This window comes from Ictidomys tridecemlineatus, chromosome 4, assembly GCF_052094955.1.
Source record: "Ictidomys tridecemlineatus isolate mIctTri1 chromosome 4, mIctTri1.hap1, whole genome shotgun sequence".
Taxonomy (NCBI): domain Eukaryota; kingdom Metazoa; phylum Chordata; class Mammalia; order Rodentia; family Sciuridae; genus Ictidomys; species Ictidomys tridecemlineatus.
The window spans coordinates 65,294,932-65,318,815 of record NC_135480.1 but is presented as its reverse complement, the minus strand read 5'-3'; the positions used below and the strand labels follow the sequence as shown (position 1 = coordinate 65,318,815).

General features: G+C 35.4%; 1 protein-coding gene across 7 annotated transcripts in view; it reads left to right on the top strand.

The window, feature by feature from the left end:
- Positions 1 to 23,884, top strand: part of Pak1 (p21 (RAC1) activated kinase 1) — a 141,213-nt gene that overhangs the window by 70,106 nt on the left and 47,223 nt on the right. For 4 of the 7 annotated variants that reach the window (XM_078046726.1, XM_078046724.1, XM_078046727.1 and 1 more), the window contains 4 exons: positions 1,066 to 1,279; positions 15,147 to 15,247; positions 15,712 to 15,859; positions 20,707 to 20,744. In XM_078046726.1, the coding sequence (XP_077902852.1) occupies positions 1,090 to 1,279; positions 15,147 to 15,247; positions 15,712 to 15,859; positions 20,707 to 20,744 (477 nt within the window). In that variant the 5' untranslated portion in view covers positions 1,066 to 1,089. The remainder of the gene's footprint in view (positions 1 to 1,065; positions 1,280 to 15,146; positions 15,248 to 15,711; positions 15,860 to 20,706; positions 20,745 to 23,884) is intronic. The other 3 variants (XM_078046728.1, XM_078046729.1, XM_021725124.3) reach the window with 1 other exon arrangement.

Below are 23,884 nucleotides of genomic sequence, written 5' to 3'. Positions count from 1 at the left end.
TTTCCACTGTCAAGGACAATTGCTTACTTGAAGGTAATAGTATTTGTCTTCCTTAAAACTATTGGTATCGTGTAATAGAGATTTTTTCCTTTAATTTAGATTTTATTTCATTTCTCAGAAGCATTAGAGATTGCCAATATATTCAACAGGATGGTTACTACGTTGACAATCATATATATAGAATAAGATAGAATTTTAGAGGAGGGAGATACAGTCCAGGGAAGCAACCTTTTCCTGTAAAGGGCCAAAGAGTAAATATTGTAGGTTTATGAGTATACAGTTTCTGTTGTAAGTATTCAGCTTTGCTAGTGTAACCTAAATAAGCAAGAGACAATATGTAAATGAATATGAATGATATGATTGAGTTCCAATAAAACCATTTACAAAAACAACAGTTTTGCTGCATCCTTGATGCAGTCAGTTCCAAAGAGGGAGTGTAACTTGCCTGAGGGTACAAAGTTAGAAGCAGTCTTAGAATTTACTATGTGAAATTCTGTTAGCAATTGTATTTAACCTTCATATAGATGAATAAATGGAACCCAACAGTTTAAGACATTTCTCTAAAGCTAGTAAGTATTTCTGGGTTTCCCACTTGTTGTTGTTGTTTTTTCCCCCAAGAATTTAACCTTTATTTATTTGTTTGTTGTTCTTTCTTTTTTTCTTTCTTTTTTTATGTGGTACTGAGGATCAAACCCAGACTCTCATCCATCCTAGGCAAGCGCTCTACCACTGAGTCATAACCCCAGCCCTTGCACTTGATTTTTGCTAGGACAAATTTCTTCTTTCCAGCTACATCACAATGGTTATCTGTGTTCTCTAGTGTTTTAGGTATGAGGCTGCAGAGAAAAGCAAGATACTAGTGAGTTTTTAGTTGTGGTTAGCACACAGTAGGATTTATATATATGAATATATATATATTCATATATATAAATCCTACTGGATAGGCTGGAAATATTCGTGGTGAACAGTGAAAGGGCTGTATAATTCGGATTCTTGAACATTTTTAACATGCATTTCCTTTTGCTCAAAAATAATAAAAGAGTTATGTTCTTTCTTTTGTTCTAGTAGCTGCTGGTGGTGGTGGTGACAATGTCAAATAACGGCCTAGACATTCAAGACAAACCCCCAGCCCCTCCGATGAGAAACACCAGCACTATGATTGGAGCTGGCAGCAAAGACACTGGAACCCTAAATCATGGTTCCAAACCTCTGCCTCCAAACCCAGAGGAGAAGAAAAAGAAGGACCGATTTTACAGATCCATCTTACCTGGAGATAAAAGTACAGTATTTTCTTTCTTTCTTTTCATTTGTATGCTTTTTAAAAAAATAACTTTTTGTAACTTGGATAAAAGATCTGTCCTTCCTTGACTGAATTTTCCTTTAATACCTTTTATTTTCTAGTTAAATATTTCCCTTGTCTTTCCTTCCTTAAGTGGCAAAAAATGGAAAATAGTCCCATTTTGTATTGTTTAATTATATTTGAGCAAAATTCTCAGAGAATAATTATGCTCTTGCCAGAGGTTGTACATTCTGAAGCCATTTGTGTTTCATAAACAATTGTCACAAAATATAAAGTATTTTGAAATGTCTATGTTTTTCCAAAATTAGTTTCATTTGGAATGCCTTCTTTCCAAATTCTTGATTGCATCTTCTTTATTCAGATCTCCTGGTCTTACACCCAGATTTGGGGATTAAATATCAGTAAGAATAGCAAGGAATGGCTGAGAAAAGGAAGCAGAGATAAGTAAGATTCATTATGAGTTCACTATCAATCAGTCATACTAAGCAGCCTCATTTCTTTCTTATGAGTAAAACTTTTAGAAGAGTAATCAGGATTTTAACAATACATGTGAAAAAATTGTTGACATCCTTATGGATGGGGTGGTGAAAAACAGAGTTTTGGATATCCACATAGATAGCTTTTTGTTTCACCCTAAAAATGTTAACTGAGGTTTTGGTTGATCTGAAGTGAAGTTCTCAGTTATGCTTGCAGGTCTTTGTTCTTGTGGCATACTGAAGAAATTGGCTTTCTACCTGTAAATAGTTATCATGAACTTCAGATTTAGATAGACCTGTTTCACCACTTAACCAGCCTTATGACCTTAGGCAGTTAATTAACCCCTTTGACCTTTAGTTTCCAATCTTTAAAACTGACATAATATCTCACAGAGTTGTTCTGAAGATTACATGCAAATTTTCTGATATAGTACCTTCTGTGCGGAAAGTACTCAAATGCTAGTTCTATCTTTACTCCTTTATTGATGAATAGAAGCTGGGAGACACAGCTATGGATTACATGACAAATCAGAACTGGGATTCTGAAACAGTGGGGCAAATATAAAAAGCACAGTGATAAGATGGAGAAAATATCCCATGTTTTAGACAAATATAACTGCTTAACTGCTGATCAAGGGAGATGGTAGTTATTAGAATCATTAATCAAATGAGGAACATGGGGAAGAGGAACAAATTAGGATTGGTGGTTAAAGAGCAGAAAAGATGATGTTTCAGAAGTCTTTATATTGACATGTCGAATAGGCATATTTTGCTTATGGTAAATGTTTGTCGATTAACTTAAATGAACTGAAATGAATAACTAAACTTTTGAGGACTTTTAATGAGTTACTGTGGGATTGTATCTATGTGTAGGTATCCCTTCCTCTTCTTCACCTTCATTGTGGGAATTTTGGAAGTCTAAACAGAAGAGAAGGTATTTTGATTTCTTGACTACTTCACTTATGAAGTGGCTGTCCATGTCTTTAGTACAAGTGCTAGGTAATTTTTCCAAATTATATATTTTATAAGAGATTTATATCTAGGTAGTGTTACCTTTCCCTGAAACCTTCTCCCATATATATAGACAATTTTTTAAATCTCTCAAAGTAGGTATGTGTTAATTTTAATATTGTACTTTATCAACCAATATTTTTGACTTCTGTAAATAATTAGGCTTTCAGCCCAAGTTTTCACAGTAGTGAAATAGGACTTTTTAAATTAAAAAGTTAAAATTTTTCTGACTCAAACTGAGAACTAAAATTTCTGCCATCATCAAAATCAAAAGTATTTGTGTTTCAGAGGACACCATCAAGAAAGAAAAAAAGGTAACCCATAAAAGAGATATAGTTTTCCCAAAGAATGCATTTTAAAGAGACTTGTATTTAGAATAAGAACTTTCATACCTCAACAATAAGAAGACAAATAACCTAATATAAAATTAGACAAAGGATCTGAAATATCTCTCTAAATATGTAACTATCTCTCTAAAGAAGATATGCAAATGGTAAATAAGCATGTGAAAAGATGCTTAATGTCATTGGTTATCAGAGAAATATAAATCAAAACCACAATGACATATTCTTTCACACCTACTACAGTGGATGTCATGAAAAAGACAGATTATATCAAATGTTGGTGAAGGTGTATAGATATTGTGACTCACATAATTGCTGGTGGGAATATTACATGATGCAGTCACTGTGAAAAGCAGTATGGCCATTCCATAAAAGGTTAAATGTTGAGAGATCCTATAATCCAACAGTTCTGCCAAAGAGAAATGATACACAGCCACATTAAAAAATTTTACTTAAATGTTTGCAACAGCATTAGTCATAATAAGCCAGAAATATAAACAACTTCCATATTCATCAACTAATGAATAGATAAATATTATTTGGGAACAAAAAATAAAATAAAATCCATGGTGTAACATGGTGAAATTTAGAAACATTGGGTTAAATGAGATAAACCAGTCATAACAGATCATGGTATATGATTCCATTTATGTGAAATATCCACAAAAGGCAAATTCATAGTCAAAAAGCTTATTAGTGCTTGTCTAGAACTGCAGAGGCCAAGAGGCAGATGGGATTATGGGGTGATAGCTAAGAAATGTGGCTTTCTTTCTGCCTTCCTTCCTTTTCTTGTGGTACTGGGGACTGAACCCAGGAGTGTTCTATCTCTGAACTGTATCTCTAGACACTCTGCCCCCTTTCAAAAAATCTTATTTTGAGTCAGGCTGCCTTTGAACTTGTGATCTTCCTGCCTCAGCCTCCTGAATTGCTAGAAGTACAGTGTGCACCATTGTGCGTGGCTCTTGGGTTTCTTTCTTTTTTTAAATTTTTTTAGTTGTAGATAAACACAGTACCTTTATTTTATTTGTTTATTTTTATGTGGTATCTGGGATTGAACCCAGAGCCTCATACATGCTTAGCGAGTGCTCTAGCCACAACTCTGGTCCCTTGGGTTTCTTTTTGAAGTGATGAAAATGCCTTAAAATTGATTGTGGTGATGATATTTTCCCAGGTCTGTGAATACACTAAAAACCATTGGTGAACAACCAATAAAAAAAATTAAAAATTAAAAAAAAAACACAAAAAAACCCCCATTGAATTGGGGCCTGAGATCATGGCTCAGTGGTAGAGCATTCGCCTAGCATGTGTGAGGGGCACTGGGTTTGATTCTTAGCACCATAAATAAATATATAAATAAGTTAATTAAATAAAGGCCCATTGACAACTAAAAAATATTTTTTAAAAAATTGAATTGTGAACTATATATGGGTGAATTGTATAGTGTGTGAATTATATCTCAATAAAGCTGTATATACATTTTTTTAAAAAGAAGATTACTATCTGAAACAACAGATAGGAACCAAATCTTCATTGGAATTGAAGAGACAATGTTGTATGTTGAATGGGGACGTGAAGGTCTACATATATGGGCTGTAGTCTCTCATACATTGGAGACCTGATTTGGGTCAGTTACTTCTCTGTATACTTCAGTACGTTCATCTGAAAAATGAGTCAGAATAGCAGATATGCACAGTTTCTTTTAGCTTTGAAATCTTTTAATTATATAAATGTGGAATTGCAAAGATCATTGGATCAGGATTGTCTGTAAAGGTGAAAAGAAGCTAGACCATTGTAAACTACCTTAATCAGTGATAGAGTTGTAGACCCAGAGTTCTTCTGGAAATTGTAGTTGAGTAACCCTGTGCCAAATCTGGTCTGAAAATAAATCTCATTGTCTTAAGATCAAAGCTGCATCTCTGTAAGTTGAAAGCATATAGTAGAAAACACAGTTATAAGAATTCTTGCAAAATGATCTATCTAGCAACTTCTCTTTCATTTCCTAGTTATGAATTTTATGTAAATTGAGCACATCGGTTTCACTCCTTTGTTTTAAGACCTTTGATGGCTATTATTAATGCATACATGGAAAATAAATATTTTTTTTTCTTTTTGTTTGGAGCCTTTGCTTAACCAACAAGCTATTCAGCTTAGTATCCTAGCAGGATACACAGCAGTGTTGGCAGTGTTGTAAGTGGTATGCCTTCCATATAATGTTTGAGAATTTATATCAGCTTAAAAAGAAATGGTCTAGAACAGGAGATTGAATCCTGTCCCTGGTATTTAATTCTATAATTTACTTTTAAAAAATATCCTTTAATTCCAATATCATCCTCTGTAAAGTAGGAATAATACTAATCCCTGTATACTCTATGTCATTAGTAGGCTTTTGTAACTCGACATAGTGAACATAAAAATATTCTAAACTGTAAAACAATACAAATATGAAGTTTATTTTAATGAAATATTTATTGCTTATCTGATATCTACAATAGCTTTTTTGCTCTTGGGAAGGCTGAAGCTTGGAGAACAGTAAATTCCTCAAGGTCTTACATGTCGAAAGTGGTAGAGATGAGTGTAGAACCTATTTCATCATACTCTACTACTTATATCTCTGTTAATTGTTTTTTAACCCTTGTTATACATTGGACTCACTAATGGTACTTCAAAAATACAGATGTCTGGTCCCACCCAGACATTTTAGAGTTAGAATTTCTACAGGGATAGTGTTATGTCTCTAGGGAGATGAAAAAAGAAGAGTTCTCTTCAGGCATAGTTGAGATTTGAGTTGGCAGTGGGTAGAATGTCTGTAGGCATTACCTAATGCTGACCTCCAGTATGGCCTCAATGTGTGCCTGGGGGGTGCATGAATGATTGGAAGGAGAAACTGTAATTGAAGGCCTGTAATAGTGGCGTTGAGTTGCAGAATTCCATGTGGGAAAGCCTGGTTTCTGTGGTTAGGATCTGGAGCCTTTGGTTTATTCTAAGAAGTCTTGCAGCATTTAGTTTGGATCTTTTTCTGGCTGCATTTTCACAACCAAAGTAGAATTCTCTGAACTTGGGAAGAGTTTAGCAAAGTTAATTTTAACACTAAGTACGTCAGTGTTTATCTCTCCAAGTTTGGAATGTTTTACTGTCTTGTGCTCAGATTAGCTCAGCTAAGCCAATGAGAGGTATGGCTTAAAAATAATTAAAAAAAAATAAGGCCAGTGATTTGTGCTGAAACTTTAATGGCTGTACTGAAACACGGGATTTTCCAGGCTCAATTTATTTTCTCAAACTATGAGAAATCCAAATGGACTAGGCCACAGATAGGGCTAAAGTTGGGATGGGTGAGGTTGCAAGCCTCTTTTCACTCTTTATTTCTGTAAGCTTAAAACCTTTAGTTGCATGAAATCAGGATGAGGATGATTCTTCCTTCTCTCTATCCTCATCCACATTTCCTTTGTCTTGATGAGTGGATTGAGAAATCTACTGACAGTTTCTTTATTATTATTATTTTAGTTGTAGATGGACATAATACCTCTATTTTTATTATTTATTTTTATGTGGTGTTGAGGATCGAACTCAGTGCCTCACATGTGCTAGGCAGATGCTCTACTGCTGAGCCACCACCCCAGCCCCCTACTCTGACAGTTTCTAATAGTAATGATAACTCATTTTTGTGAGGTTTAGTTTGCAAAGCCATACATTTTTTTTTAACTTTTTAAATAACAATAACAAAAAATAGTCATGGAAATAACAAATAAAAATAAAATAGTAATAATAGTAATAGAGTAAAATAACCAGTTACTATTTATTGAATGCCTATTAGGTGCTACAAGTTAAATTAAGAGCTTTAATATTTGTGAAGTACACCAGTTGTTTCAGGTAGATAAATATTTCACTTTACAGAAAGGTTCACAGTGATTAAATAACTTGCCCAAGGTAATCTAGTTAGGAAATGGCAGAACTGGAATTAGACCTCTATCTGTCTGATTCCAAGGTCTTTTCCTCTATATGACACTTACACTCTTGGGCTTCAAGTATCAGTGACTTGTCAAAGGTCACATGCTGTGTAGTTGCAGTTCATGAATTCTGAATTTGAACCAATGTCTTTTGACTTCTGAACTATAGTCTTTCATTCTTTGAAGCATTTGGATACCACATTGGACTTGAATTTAACTAGCCTTGGGTTGTTCAGACTAGTGCTTCAGTAGAAGTTATTTGGCTGGTTCTTTGAACTCTTTAAAAAAAAACAATTTGTATTTAACAGCATTCATTTTGTCACTTACTGGCATATTCAATTGGTCTGTTCTATGGGGAGGGCACAGTACATATAGAAACTGTGAAACTAGGCACAGTGGTATGTGCCCAGCTACTTGGGAGGTTGAGGTAGGAGGATTACTTGAGCTAAGGAGTTTGAAACCAGTCTGGGCAACACAGACCCCATCTATAATAAAAGTGAAGCTGTGCCAGGAGTTTGAGTGCTTGAGGTTGTCACCAGACCTATTACTGATTGGGTGAACTTTGGTAAGTTGTTCTACCTTTAGCCTCAGTTATTTTACCTGTAATATGTGTAGATAATAATATTTATTTCATGGAGTTGATTCAAGGCTTATAAGATTACAAATGTGAAAAGTGTTGTGTAAACAGGTGTTTTTAAGAGTTGGTAGTAGTTTTGGTAGTATGGTCATGCATTATTGTTTCTTATTATTGCTTGGAGTCATTATTTTCTTTTGGAATCTGTTATTAACACTTTAGAATTGTTATATCATTTACAGAATAACAAGTCTTAACAGGATTCTTCCAAGATGAAATTAAAAATGGTCTTTTTTCACTGGATGCCGTGGTGCAGGCCTATAATCCCAGTGGTTTGGTAGGCTGAGGCAAAGAAAATCACAAATTCAAAGCCAGCCTCAGCAATTTAGTGAGACCCTATCTCAAAATAAAAATAAATAAATAAAAAGGGTTGGGGATGTGGCTCACTGATTAAGCACCCCTGGGTTCAATCTCTAGTACCAAAAAAAGAATGGTCTTTTTTTCCCTCCCCAAATATAGGTTGTATTTCCTGTTGGTTTAGACAGAGCTAATGGGAAAGACAGATTAAATAATTTTGGGCACTAAGACTAAGCAGACCCAGAAGCACATTTTGCCAAGAAGTTATTCAGAGTTCTCTCCAGTGTCAAAAGTAGGATTGTAGCTCTGGATGAGCCTGGAGCTCTGGGATAAAGTGAATCTGAAGCTCCCAAAATAATCACATCTTCTTAAAACTCAGATCTCAAATATTGTTCATTTACTTAACCATTTCCCATTTCCCTTTTCTTTCCGTTCTTCCTCTGTACCTTCTGTGTACTCATAATTCATTTATTTGTTATCAGTAAGGATTGGAAACACTGATATACATATATTATACTTGGAATTAGATTTAGTGACCAGCTTTGTATTGAACATTTTCTAAGGAAATACTCAGTGAATCTCTCTGGGCTTCAGTTTCTTTCTCAACCTCATAATTAATGGACTAACTGCTCTGTAAGATGTAAGTTGAACTAAATGCTCTGTAGTATCACATTTAGCATGATTCTTATGTCTTCCACTAAATTTTTAAATCTTTGTATAGAAAATTACATATCTCGGAAGTATACAATTCAATGAATTATCACCACACCTATGTAGCTACTACCCTGATCAAGAAATAGATCATTACATTCCTTGAAAGACTCTGCATTTTCCTTTCCAGGCACTAACATCTCTCTCCTTTCCAAAGATAAACATCATAATGAGATTTTTTGACTTTGTCCTTGACTTACATAGAACCATATAATGTATATTCTTTTGTTTGCTTTCATTTGATCAACATTATTTATGTGATTATTCAAATATTCTGTCTCTTTCTCTCTTTTTTTTTTTTTTTTTTTTGGTACTGGGGATTAAACCCAGAGGTGGCTTTACCACTGAGCCCCATTTCCCAACCTTTTTTATTTTGAATTTTGAGAAAAATTCTCACTAAGTTACTTACGGCCTTGCTAAGTTGCTGAAGCTGGCCTTGAACTTGCAATCTTCAGCCTCCTGAGTCGCTGGGATTACAGGTATGTGCCACTGCATCTGGTCCAAATATTTTCTTATATAACTATTTTCCATTGTACTGTTGATAAACATTGGATTAATTTTAGTCATCAACTCTTATGAATGTTTTCTGATCATTTTTTTTTACATTTTTAAAAAATTGTTGATAGATCATTATTTTATTTATTTATACACGGTGCTGAGAATTAAACCCAGTGCATCACACATGCCAGGCAAGTGCACTACCACTGAACCATAGCCCTAGCCTTTTCTGATCATACCTTGTTACATATATGTACAAATTTCTATTGGTTATATATACATAGTAAAACTGCTGGGTAATGGACATGCTCATGTTACACTTTGCAGATAATACTAGAAGTTCGAATGGTTGTTTCAATTTATATTACCAGCATCTACCAATGGTCCTTCAGAATTTCAGTTATTCTACTACTCTGTCACCACTTAGTACAACCAATCTTTAATTTTACCGATTCTGTTGTGTTTGTAGCCTGGTTTCTGATTACTGATGAGCTTGAGCAACTTCTCATGTGTTAATTGGCCATTGGATATTCTTTCGTTGTGAAGTTCCTTTTCTCAAGTCTTGCCCATTTAAAAGTGTTTTTTTTTTTAATTGATTTGTAGGAGTTTTATCTAGATGTAGGGTTTTTGTCCATTATATGTTACAAGTACCTTCTGTTATTCTCTTCATGGTATCTTTGCTAGATGATTGGCACAATGTTTATAGACTTTTAGTATAGCCAAATTTATTAATTACTTTCTAATGTTTGTTGTTTTATTTTTGAAATATTTGCCCACACTAAGACATGAAAATATTTCTCATTTGAATTTTTTTGCATTCATGTACTTGAACACATTACCTACAAATTATAATAGTTTTCTTTTTTTCAACTTCTCATCTTTTTCTTATCTAATTGTACTGGCTGATACCTTCAGTACTCCAATGAATACAAGGACCTACAGTACTATGATGAATACAATTAACTTACCTTTTTTTAATTGTGGAGGAAAAACTTCTAATTAAAAAAAAATTTTTTTTAGTTGTTAATGGTCCTTTATTTTATTTGCTTATTTATATGTGGTGCTGGGAATCGAGCGCAGTGCCTTATGTGTACAAGGTAAATGCACTACTGCTGAGCTACAAAACTTCTAATATTTTATAGTTAGTATGATGTTTGCTTTAGAGGTTTTTTTTTTTTTTTTTTTAAGTTGTATATGGACTCAATGCCTTTATTTGTTTTTTGTGCTAGGATGGAATCCAGTGCCTCACACTTACAAGGCAAGGGCTCTACCACTGAGCTATAACTCTAGCCCCTGCTTTGGAGGTTTTGATAATTAACTTTTGTTAAATAAACTTCTTTGTAATCTTGGTTTGCTAAGAGTTTTTAATCATGAATTGTATCACATTTTAGCAAAGTGTTTTCTACATTAATTTAATTCATTATATATGTGCATAGAAACTTTTTTATTAATATGGTCAATTACATTTACTTTTTTAAGAAATTGAAATACAATTTATATACTATATAGTTTATCATCTTAAAAACCATAATTCTAAAAACCATAATTCAATGGTTTTAGTAAATTCACAAAATCACACAATCAAGGGCTAGGGGTGTAGCTTGGGTATATGTCTAGCATGTATGAGACCCTGGCTTGGAGCCCCAGCCCTGCAAAAAAAAAAAAAAAAAAAAAAAAAACAATAAAGTATGACTGTTACAACTAATATCAGTACATGTTTATCACTCCCAAAAGAAACCCTGTATTTGTTAGCAGACACTTCATTTTTCCCTTTTCTCAGCCCCTTAACAGCCTCTAATCTACTTTCTGTCTATGGATTTGCCTGTTCTGGATATTTTATATAAATGGAATTATGCAATATGTGATCTTTTTTGACTTATTTCATTTCACTTAGCATAATGTTTTCAAAGTTCATTCATTTTGTAGCATAGATGAGGACTTTTTTTGTCCTGATTTCATTATAGAGATATACCACATTTTATCTGCTCATCAGTTGAGGGACATTTGTGTTATTTTCACCTTTGAATACTTTAAAGTTTTTGTGTAGATACATATTTTCATTGGGTTTCTCTCTAGTCATCATACAGGCACACACAAAAAAATTGTTACGGCAACCTTCCCCCCCCCAGGGAGACTAAAGTTTGTGGGATATGGGACCATCAGGATCCTGGGTTTGCTTTATTTTTCCACTGTATCCTTAATCCCAAATTCAGAGTATATGCCTAATAAGAGATTTTGGAATTGGGATGGCATGCTGGGCAGGTGGAAAGCCAGAAGAAAGATCACACTCTTTACTCCTATGGCCCTTTGCACATTCTGTTACTTTCTGGAATGATCTTCCCCATTTTTGCCTAGTTAACTCCTATTTATCCTTCATGACTTTTTAAAAATATTATCTTCTCCAGATAGTAACTTGTTGCCTACCTTCATCTCTATTCTAAGCATGGGTCATTGTCCTGTTTTGCAGATTGAGGACTAGAAACTCGGAGACTTTCTCCCAGGGTTACACAGTGAGTTAACAAAAATGATAATACTGAATTCCTCTTCCCCTGACTCCTATTTCAAAATTATTCCTACTAACAGTCTTTGGATTCCTTCACCTTAGGCTTTTCAGCTATAAAATGTTAATCCATATTTGTCTGGCTCCTTGAGTTTGTTGTGAAGAATCAGGGAGACAGTGAAAGGGCTTTATAAAGAGTTATGCACATATGAGGGTGGTGGTTGTTACTTCTAAAAAGCAATTAACTGAGTTCCAAGTGGCTATGGGACTACATAGCTTTTTCTTTAGTTCTGTCTTGCCTTCTTGACTCAGGAACCCTGTTTCCAGCTGGTGGTCCCCAGCTAGTGAGTATTTGGCCAAAATCGCACAGCACCCAGCCTCCATCTGCCAGCTGTATTTCCCTTTTCTCCTTATTTTCCCCTTCTCCTACTTTAGCCAGGGTCTTCCTCTTCTCAAGTCTGGTTTATATTGAACCATTATGCAGTTAGTAGTTGCTTTCATTCAAATCAATCAGAAGGGATCAGGGGTATAATGAAGGGTAAAAGACTTGATCAGGTAGACTGAGTCTTACCACCATGTGCTCTGTGACTCAGGGCAAGTCAGTTTACTTTTTAGGGCCTCTTCCTTCAGGGAGTGGAATTAGATGGTTTCTAAAGTAATTTCCTAGTATTTTATGGGGTTTTCATGAATTAAGTAAACTCTGTGCTGGGTTTTGTTTGAGATTCAGAAATATAATGGTCATAATGAGAAACCATGATTTTTTTTTCTCAGCTTACTATATTTTGCTTTTTAAAAATTCATCAGTTATAGTTCATACAAGGGATCATACAAGATAGGAAATGACTAGATGGATGGTGATGTAACAGACTCAGTGCCTTGGGAATTCACAGGGAGAGGAAAGGTCAGGAAATCCTTCCTGAGAAAAGTCTTTGAAAGACAGCTGAGACAGAGAGAAGGAACATTCCAAACAAGGATATTAAAAAAACATAAAATGAGCACAAAAGTGGAAGTAGGAATATGTGAGGTATATTCAAAGGTCATGGGGTACCTTATTTCTGTTTCACAGACTTGGAGAATGTAGGAGCTGGAAGGTCCTTAAGTCCATCCTTCTATGATTTCATTTTTCCTGGCTTTTTCCAATTAGCTAGTCATCCTCTGAGCCATTCTCTGAATCTTCATTTCCAGTTTCTTCAGGACTTTACCGTCCATGGTTATGGTATTATATTGTGTAGTCTTTTAATAATATGCAACAGAAATAATGCATAAAATATAATAAAATATATAAGCATAAAAAAAACAAAATAAATAAAACATTAATGTAGTTTTACTTCCCTAAAATCTTTTAAGTGATTTAAGTGATCAGAACAGAAGGAATTTAGAAACAGAAAGCAGTTTAGAACAGAAAGCAGTTCTAAAGCCCTGCCACATGTCCTACATATTCTAGATGTGAGTGACACAGATGGAATTATGTCTTAAATGACTGCTTGACTTGGGCCCTGGTATAACTCTTAGCCTTCTCTTTCTCAAAGCAGCTGCTTCTGGAAGAGAAATTGCCAACTACATAAATAGCTTAAACCCTAGCAATTGACATGTGGGCAAATGGTTCTTATAATGACACTAAAGAAAGACCTTTGGAATCAGACCTGGATTCAAATCACAGCCTCATTAGAGGCTAAGAGTGAATTATTTAGTAGTAATATTTATTAGTAAGATTGTAATAATGAAGGAAAATAACGTATGTCATGGTACATATACATGGAAATTTCTTAATGTTATTTCTTCTCATTATATTAAAGTATATTTTCTTAATTCAACTTGAAATTCTTTAGGGGAGACAAAGTAGTAGAATGTAAAAGACCTTGCTTTGATTTCATTTACTTAAGATGCTAGGCAGGGGCTGGGGATGTGGCTCAAGTGGTAGCGCGCTCGCCTGCCATGCGTGTGGCCCGGGTTCGATCCTCAGCACCACATACAAAGATGTTGTGTCCGCCAAATGCTAAATAATAAATATTAAAAATTCTCTTTATCTCTCCCTCTCTCTCATTCTCTCTTACTCTTAAAAAAAAAAGATGCTAGGCAAATCTGTACCACAGTTTCCTAATCTAAAGGTAAAAATTGCTTCTCAGAATTATGGTGATTACGTGAGATAGTATATATAAAATGTCTATTAAAAACTGTGGGAGGGCTAGGGATATAGATCGGTGGCATAGTCCTTGCCTAGCATACATGAGGCCCTGGGTTTGATCTCCAGCACCACCTCCCCCCATTCCCCTGCAAACAAACAAACTGTAGGATGCCATCTAAGGAACAAATATAGAGCTTTGACAGTACTTATTTTTCTGGTTTCATAGACTCACCAAATATGGGAGCTAGAAAGGCCCTTAAGATCATCTAGTACATTGTAGCTGGGCCCAATGGTGCATGCCTGTAATCCCAGCTATTAGGCTGAGGCAACTGGATCACAAGTTTAGGGATAGCCTTAGCAACTTAGCAAGACTCTATTTCAAAATAAAAACCAAAAAGGACTGGGGATAAAGCTCTGGGTTCAATCCCTAGAACCAGGAGATGGAGATCATTTAATTCATCCTCCCCATAGTCCACTTGGGAAAGCAGAGATACTGGACTGTATACTGTGATGAGGTAGAAGTAAAACTGACTTGTACTCTAGATCTTGTTTTTTTTTTTTTTTTCCATTTTATTGCCTTTAATCAGGTTATGCTGGTTAGTGGGAGGCATGAGGACTTCAGAATTTCTTTTGGCTGGTGTGCTGGGCTGCCAGCTGCTTTAAAATAAGGTTAATGAGGGCTGGGTAATCAGTTTCATAGAAGTTGGCCAAGCTGGTGAAATGAAACTTTTATTCCTGTCCTGGAGAGAATTTGCATATCTTAGGCAGGTACCTTAGACTGCTTGACCAGTTGAGGTAGGTGTCTGATCATTTGTTCCTTTCTTCACTCACTATCTCGGCATCTATTTTGTGCCAGGTATGTGGTAGCCCCTGAGAATTGGTGATGAATTGGACATGGCCCCTGCACCTGGAATTTAGTCTGGTAGAGAAAATAAGCACTTAAAATAGTCAATCACTCTGTTGGTACTGTAGGAACAGAGGAGAAGGTGAAGAACTGCCCAACCTGGAGATCAAGGAGAACTTCCAGAAGAGGACTTGCTCTATATCAGCTGGCTAGTTAGTGGTAAAATCAGGACTAGTAACTATGACAAATGTTCCTTCTGCTCCTTCCTTGCTTTAATTCAGGAAGAATTCAGTTTTTAGACATGTATCTACTCTAAGTCAGGTTGTCTGTAAATACAAATGTAAGTTGGGACAAATCTTGTTCTCTAGGGGAGCCTACAGCTCAGGAAAGAGCTGAAATAAGCATTAAAAACCTAGTAATACCCCTCTTCTAAAAATTTCCTCTTCCCTATTTCTCTCACAGCAAATAAAAAGAAGGAGAAAGAGCGGCCAGAAATTTCTCTTCCTTCAGATTTTGAGCACACAATTCATGTTGGTTTTGATGCTGTCACAGGGGAGTTTACGGTGAGTCCTGGTTTACACAAAGCCCTTTGGACCTTTAGAGTTCTGGCTGTGTGCTGTTAGATTCAATTTTTTCTCACCTTGCTGATCCCTTTTTCTTTGCCTGAGACCCTTATTACTGTCTTCTTAACATTCACAAGAGGAGCACTTTCCTATCTCCAAAATTGTATATTCAGAGAATCCTTTTGATTTTCATTCCTTATATAAACCTTTACTGAGGGACCCCATGCAGGCTCTGTGTATGACATAGAGGATGTAGGAGCAAATCAGACATGGTCCTTGCTTAGAAGGAGGTATAAAATGGTAAAGAAGCAAACATTAAAAAACAACTGTTAAGAGAGGTGTTACAGAAGAGGCTTGTGTAAACTTTAAGGGCACAGAGATGAAGGGATGACTAAGAAGCCCATCTTTATTCAGGGTCCCCTGTAACTATTTCTTCCTGAAGCCTTTGCATGTCTGTCTTACAGGGAATGCCAGAGCAGTGGGCCCGCTTGCTTCAGACATCAAATATCACTAAGTCAGAGCAGAAGAAAAACCCGCAGGCTGTTCTGGATGTGTTGGAATTTTACAACTCAAAGAAGACCTCTAACAGCCAGAAGTACATGAGCTTTACAGGTAGGAGGATTATGTCCACATCAGTTGTTGCAAAAGAAGGTTTTAATCTGGGTGGAAAAACTCCACATATTTATTGGTCTGGAGTGAAATAAGAAAGTGGAAAGAGCAAAAGGTGGTATTCTCACTAAGATAGGATTTGGAAATTTGACAACCAAGATGAAGTTTTTTTCCCTTCAAACTTGTCTTATTCCAAAACTGCATGTTTTTTAAAAATAGCATAGTGTTATATAAAAGGAATACTGGCTTTGTGCCAGAGGTCTCGATTTTGACATTCACAAGATTCTATAGTCATTTCATTTCTTTTCGCCTCAAAATGGGAATAATCATTCTGTTTTATTTAGGTTTTTGTTCCTGTGACCAAAATACCTGACAAAAAATAACTTAGAGAAGGGAAAGTTTGTTTCATAGGTTCACAGGTTTAGTTTATGGTCAACCAATTCCATTGCTCTGGGCCCCAGGTGAGGCAGAAGCTTATGGCAAAAGGATGCAATGGAGAGGCACTGCTCACTTCATGGTGGCTGGGAAGAAGACAGATGGCACAGGAAGGCATCGCAGGAAGATGAATCCCCAGTGATTCACCTCCTCTAGCCACACCCTTCCTGCCTACGTTTACTACCCATTCAGTTCATTCAAACTAGGATGGACTTATTGGGTTTCAGATCTCACAATCTAATCATTTCACCTTCAAACATGCCTGCATTAACACAGTTGCTTTAAGGGGGACACCTTATATTTTAAACCATAACAAATTCCTATCTCAAGAGGTTGTAGTGAGAAGTAAATGAGCTCATTGATGTAAAAGTTTTTTATAAGTTATAAAAGCACCATAGAAATGTGGCTATCATTGTCATGATTATTGTTAATATCATTAGTTATTTAATAACATTAATGTGTATCTTTTAAGTTGGCAAAGCCAGTTTCTTCTTCAAGGGACTAATTTTTATCTATCAAATGAAATAAAGCCAACAATTTTAAATGATCCTTAGATATACACTCTTTATAAGGGATTATTTTTTTTTATAGCAGAATTGGGATTAGAATCCAATTCCTACACCAGCATCTTTTGAATAACTAGTTTTCTTTAGTAATTTTATTTGGAGCCCCTCCTTCCACAGCAGAGAAATTTTTCTTTTCCTAGGATAACTTATGAGAAGTCTATATTTTTGGAAACTTGCTTTTTATAGCATCTTAGAATGTTAGAGTAAGAAGTACCTTTGTACATACCAGCTCCCCCTTGTTTTTTAGTCACATTAGGAAGACATAGGCCTTCCTAATGTGGCTAAAATAGTAGCAGTGCTAGTCCCTTAGTTCCAAGCCTGGTGTTCTTTGTTCATGCTACCTTCTTTAAAGGGCAGTATTGTTGGAAAAGGTGAGAATCAGGATGAACTTGCTGATTTTGAAGGATGCTTCCCCTGCAAGTATCTGGCTTGTATCAAAGGGCACAGATGGTGGAGATGACAGACTGCAGCTTCTCTCATTCTGCCATAGTGGTACCCAGGAGAGGGCCATGCATCTACCCAGCAGTATTTCCTTCCTTGCGTCTGTCACTGCCAGGTCTGTCTCACTTCCTCACTGGGTCATTCCAAGGAGGAATTGGGGTAAGGGGATTCTGAATGGGAAGGTTTTCTGATAGTCAGGAAATTAAGGAGTTTATCAGAGACATCAGATTATAAACTATCTTTGAAATCCTCAGTAGTAAAGTCTTTGGAAGAATCTATTTCCTGCATGCATGTATGTTTGTGTGTGCAAGTTATAGTATGCATATGGAGACATTGCCCAGTGGGTTTGCACATGTTTGAAATTATAGTCTATGTAAGTATTCATGGATGAATATGTATATGGACATGCAAATTCAGATAATTATGTAACTTTCATCTGTACATGCATATATGAACAGTATTTAATATATATTTATAAATATGTGTGCATCTATTTTTGTGTTTGAACCAGTATACACATTATTTATATGTATGTGCAAGATTTTAATTTAGTTGTAGTTGGACATAATACCTCTTTTTTATTTATTTTTATGTGGTACTGAGGATCGAACCCAGGGCCTCGCATGTACTAGGCAAGCGCTCAACTGCTGAGCCACAACCTCAGCCCTGCAGGATTTTAATTTTCTAGAAGTTGAAGATGAGGGCCAAGTCTAGGCAAAACTGTATATTTGGTATACTTTAATTTTAATGTCATATCTCTCCTTTCCCTGTTTCTCCTTCTCATACAGTTAGTTAGTTATAGTAACACTACCTCAATTTGTGTATTATCTTATGTGAATGTCATAATGCCTTTGAGAATTGGCAGGGCAAGGACTATTATCCCCATTTTACAGACTCAAAGAAGTTTATTAGACTTAGAGAAATTAAATGTCTTACCCAAGATGACTCAGCTGATAGATGATGGAAGTGTGTTTTAAACTTGGGCCTTTAAACTCAGTGCTGTCCCTAACCCAAACACAACTCTCCATGCCATTTGGGGGTGTTAAATTTCCTATTTTTCAACACTAGATTTTCTATTCCAATTAGTAGCTGATGTGTTAGAGAAAAAGTAGGTTAGATTTACAACTTAGTTGAGTATTAACCCTACTTTGCCACTTATTTATGTGACTTTGAACCAGTCTCTTTCTTACTCTCAACTTCAGTTTCCTCATTTGTAAAATGAAGAGAATGGAATACTTTCATCCTGTCATTCTGTACTTTGGAATTTGATTTTGAATTATAGAAATTATATCCATAATCTTTAACAAAAGCAATGTTTACTTGTTTTTTAAGGCAATAATAAATATGTTATAACCAGAATACCCAATCCTCAAAAATACTAGCAGCATGTAAGATTAGGGGTAGTGCAGTGAAGGCATGGTGTTGTACTCCATCTAAACTGATACTCATTTAGATAAGAGAAACAAATGGATTATGTTTAAATTATATCATGAATTGATTTCTTCAAGCCATAGCAGATGATTTAGGGCTTGTTTTAAGAACATATTGCTAGGAATGGTGTCGTAGCTCAGTGGTAGAGTGCTTGCCTGGCATGTGTGAGGCACTGGGTTTGATTCTCAGCACTACATATAAATAAATAAAACAAAGGTCCATCAACAACAACAAAAAATTTTTAATTAATTTTTAAATTTATATATGACAGCGGAATGCATTACAATTCTTACTACATATATAGAGCACAATCTCTGGTTGTATACAAAGTATATTCACACCAATCTGTGTCTTCATATACGCACTTTGGATAATAATATCCATCATATTCCACCATCATTCTAACCCCATGCTCCTTCCCTTCCCCTTCCATCCCTCTTCCCTATCTAGAGTTCATCTGTTCCTCCCATGCTCCTTCTCCCTACCCCACAGTGAGTCAGCCTCCTTATATCAGAGAAAACATTCAGCATTTGGTTTTTTGGGATTGGCTAACTTCACTTGGCATTATCTTCTCCAACTCCATCCATTTACCTGCAAATGCCATGATTTTATTCTCTTTTATTGCTGAGTAATATTCCATTGTGTATATATGCCACATTTTTTTATCCACTCATCTACTGAAGGACATCTAGGTTGGTTTCACAGTTTAGCTATTGTGAATTGTGTGGTATACCCGTAGTATGCTGTTTTTAAGTCCTTTGGGTATAGACCGAGGAAAGAGATAGCTGGGTCAAATGGCAGTTCCATTCCCAATTTTCCAAGAAATTTTCCATACTGCTTTCAATACTGGCTACACCAGTTTGCGGTCCCACCAGCAGTGTATGAATGTACCTTTTTCCCCACATCCTTGCCAATATTTATTGTTGTTTATATTCATAATAGCTGTTATTCTGACTGGAGTGAGGTGAAATCTTAGAGTGGTTTGGATTTGCATTTCTCTAATTATTAGAGTGATGAATATTTTTTCATATATTTGTTGACAGATTGTATATCCTCTTCTGAGAAGGTCTTTGGCCCATTTATTGATTAAGTTATTATTATTTTTTTTTTGATGTTTAGCTTTTTGAGTTTTTTATATACCCTAAAGATTAGTGCTCTATCAAAGATAATACCTTGTCTTTAAACTTATTTTCTTACTGAAATTTCCATTGGGTTTGTGTTTTATATTTTGGCAAGTCCAAGATATCATTGATTGAAGGAGGCACCATTCTTTTATTTACCAGTATGGCAGGGGAGGGGACCTGCCAACCAAACCATGAAATGCCTTTAATTGTAGGAAACCTCTCCATTTTAGAGCTCTTAATGTGAAAAATGTATGAATTAGAATCAGTGAAATCTGATAATTACTTCATTGGAGGCACTTGATTCTATTCTTAGGAAATAAATTTTTGCTTTTAATTAGACTTCATATGATTAATCTCTCTTTTCTTAGTGTTTCTGGCCCTGTGGGGAATGGGCTTGGATGTACAAGGATCCTTCGTGAAAGCTGAAGCTGTGGGTTGACCATGATTTTGCATAATGGCTCAGAACTGTGCCTTGGATTCCTTTCCTTTGGAATTTCTCTCTACCATTAAAGCCTGCTGATGATATAACTGATGACGTGGATACAGTTCTAGCATAGATTTAGAATTAAATCATAATTCGAATATTGAATCTTCTATTTAACCTATATAAACTCCAGGACAAATCACTTCCCTGAACTATAAAATTGATAAAAGTGGATATAATGATAATACTCAGAGCCATAGTGAGGATAATATGTATAAGGTGCTTAGCATGTTATGTGGCCCATACTATCATTCATATTATTATTATTCTGTGAACCTGGGAAGTGCTTGATCAGGTAGAATTCCTTAGCTCTCAAGAAAGGATTAACCACAATTGTTTACTAAGTCTTTTGTCTTTGTTCCTTTGCAGATAAATCAGCTGAAGATTATAATTCTTCTAACACTTTGGTAAGTCTTTTTTTTTTTTTTCTCTCTTCTGAAATGGGCAGGTTCAGAAGTAAGGGTCATAAGGATAAAGCCCGGACTGGGAGGCACTCATCTTTGTCACTCTCCTCCATTCATCTTCAGAATGTCTGTCTATATAATAAAGGAATTGAACTAACAAAAATTGTGCATCCCTTCCAGCTTTAATGCTCTAGAAATTGAAACCTGGGAACCAGAAGATGTGATTTCTAGGCTGTTTTTTCGTAGGTAGCTTTGAACATTGGGAAAGCCAGTTTGTCTTTCTGTGCTTTAGATTCCTCATTAATAAGATGAGTTATATCTGCCTTGCCTGGATGTGTTTTTAGACACTTGAATTTAGAAGAGTTCCCTCTTTTCAGTAAGGTCTGCAAAACTAGGATTAGAAATTAATTGTTGAATGGAGCAGATTCTTTTCACTTAAGGTCATTTATTCTGCCTTCTGAAGTTGTAGTGATGTCCTGTAATTTGAAGTGATATTATAGGAATCATTGACAAATTGACTGGGAAGTAATACTAGCTTAACTCCACTTTCAGATTGTATTTTCCAGGGCAATTATGAGTATGAAATGAGATGTTGATGTTTGAAAGGGTCTTATTATAATTGTGACACATATAAGAGAATGACACTATTCTTTATATCTAATATTTTCTCTTATAGAAAGGTGGTTGTGCCATGTTGATTTACTAAATATTTACAAGAGCCCCTACTTTGTGGCAAGTCTTGTGTAGAGTAGTGGTGATACAGAAATGATACATTGTCTCAATGCCTAGGAACTTTTCAGTCTTATGGAAGACATGAAAGTACAGACAGTTATATTTTAGCATGATAAACTTCATAAGGCCAGAGGCTATGCCTATCTTGTTAATTGCTGTATCTTTGGCATCTGACAGGTTCCATGTTCAGTATACATTTATTGAATGAAAGATTGGATGTGTCAGAGAAAAGTTATTGATGGTAAATTCTGCACTGAATGAGTTAAAATTAATTCTAGGGCATAAATTAAGGAGGGTGAGGATATTCCAGACAGAAAGAGAATTGTATGTGCATGGACTGGAAGTTTATAAGGGAATTGCAAGTGGTTTAATACTGGAATGTGAAGTGTGCAGGGAGTACACGTGGGTGGTGAGTAGGAGTGGTAAGTAGGCCACATCCTGTAGGATTTTGACTTCATCTTAAAGGTAATGAGAACTTAAAGACTTTTAAGCAGGAGAGTAGTAAGGTCTAATGCAATACTGAGTCACCACCAAAATACTTTGAACCATGTTGCTAGCACTGAGAATTGATTGATTCTGAGTCATTTATATCTTTATCAGTTATACTAAAAAAATGTTGACAAGCTGCCTTGTAACATGACAGATCCCTTCTTTTTTCAGTATCTCTTCATATTTGCTGAAGCTTGATGAGGTGGGTTATTACCTATTATTTTATAGGTTATAAAACTGAAATAGAAAAGGTTTAAGGCAATAGACATCTGATTTTCAGTCTATACTGCTTTCCCTTGACTCATGCTGCCTTTCATCAAATGGAAGAAATGTGAATAAAAGATGGGAGAAGAATTTGCAAATGTAGGTGTTTGAACAGTGAATCATTGAAGAAAGGGCCTAACAAAGTTGAGTTGTACCTTGTGATTCAAATATCTTTATACATATATAGGAAGAGTGGTAGCTATCGTTTATTAAGTGTCTATTCTGTAGTGAACACTGTGTAAATAACTTTCTATATGTTAGCATAATTAGTCCTCACAGTTTGCCTCATGAAGGAAGTAGTATCCATCCCCATTTCACAGGTACAAAAACTTTCCTGAAGATTCCTAATTAGTGGGACTGGGGTTGTGGCTCATTGGTAGAGTGCTCACCTAACACATGCAAGGCCCTGGGTTCAATTGTCAGCACCACACAAAAATAAATAAATAAATAAATAAATAAATAAATAAATAAATAAATAAATAAAAGGTATTGTGTCCAACTACAACTAAAAAATAAATATTAAAAAAAAGATTCCTAATTAGTACCAGATTATAACTGGAGTCTTCTAAATCCAGTCCAGGATTCTTTTCATTGTGGCAAGGAACAGAGAAAGATGTCAGAGAGGTCTTATAAAGGAGAATGCAGTGTGTTGTTTGTTAGTGTGGAGGAAGTGCCCTGGGGCTCATGCCATATGGCAGAGAGGATAACACCTGCTTGGTTAAAATCCTGTACCGGTTTAGTATCTACAAATAAAACCAGTCAGGCTCTCAAGGACATTTTCTCCCCCAATTCAGAACATTTGTCCCTCTAGTTCGTTGTTCTATCTTTATTTCCTAGTTTTATAGAGAAATAGGATTTTTAATTGTGGTAGCATATCATTGTTCTCCATTTTGGATTCACTTAATTTGTGAAATAATCAAACAAAATTGTTATCTATATAATAAAGATTTTAAAAATTGTGACTCAGAAACATTGACTCTGTCCCCACTGTTGATGAATTAGTAGTAGAAATCAGTTCAAAATTCTGTTCTCCTGAGTATTCATCTATTCATTTATAGTATAAATATTTCCTTAATATCTTTTTTGTGCCAAAGTATAGGTGACACAAAAATGAATGTGTGCTACCTTGAGAAAAATATTAATGACAGACTAGGAAGATAAAAGCTCTAAGATATAGCTGCATGAATAATGTGCAGTGAGGTCATATTTGATGGAATGGTTTATTCTGCCTGATAGTACAAGGAAAGTTGCACAGGGTACTGGGTCCTGAAGGATTATTCATTTAACAAACATGATCTTTAAGGTTTTTTCCTGCCTAAAATTCTGTTATCTGGGTCTGAGACTTGACTCTAAGATTTATGCTATTTTAATGCCTTATTCTTTTTCATAAAAAGAACATCTACCATATGGTAGATTCTTTGGGTGCTAATGAGTCAAGGGCTAGTAGGGTCTTTGCTCTTGATCTCATAAGTTAGTGATGAATCAGAACATGTAAGCAAACATTTACAAGATAGTTGTCAAATAAATACAAATAATTAGAAAGGGGCAATGCTTTTCTGTCTAGGGATAGGGTGAACAAAGCTGTGCTGTTAAGTTTCCAGTATATCGGGCAAGAAAATTTGAACTTTGTTGTTAGAGTTGTCAAGTATTGTAAATAA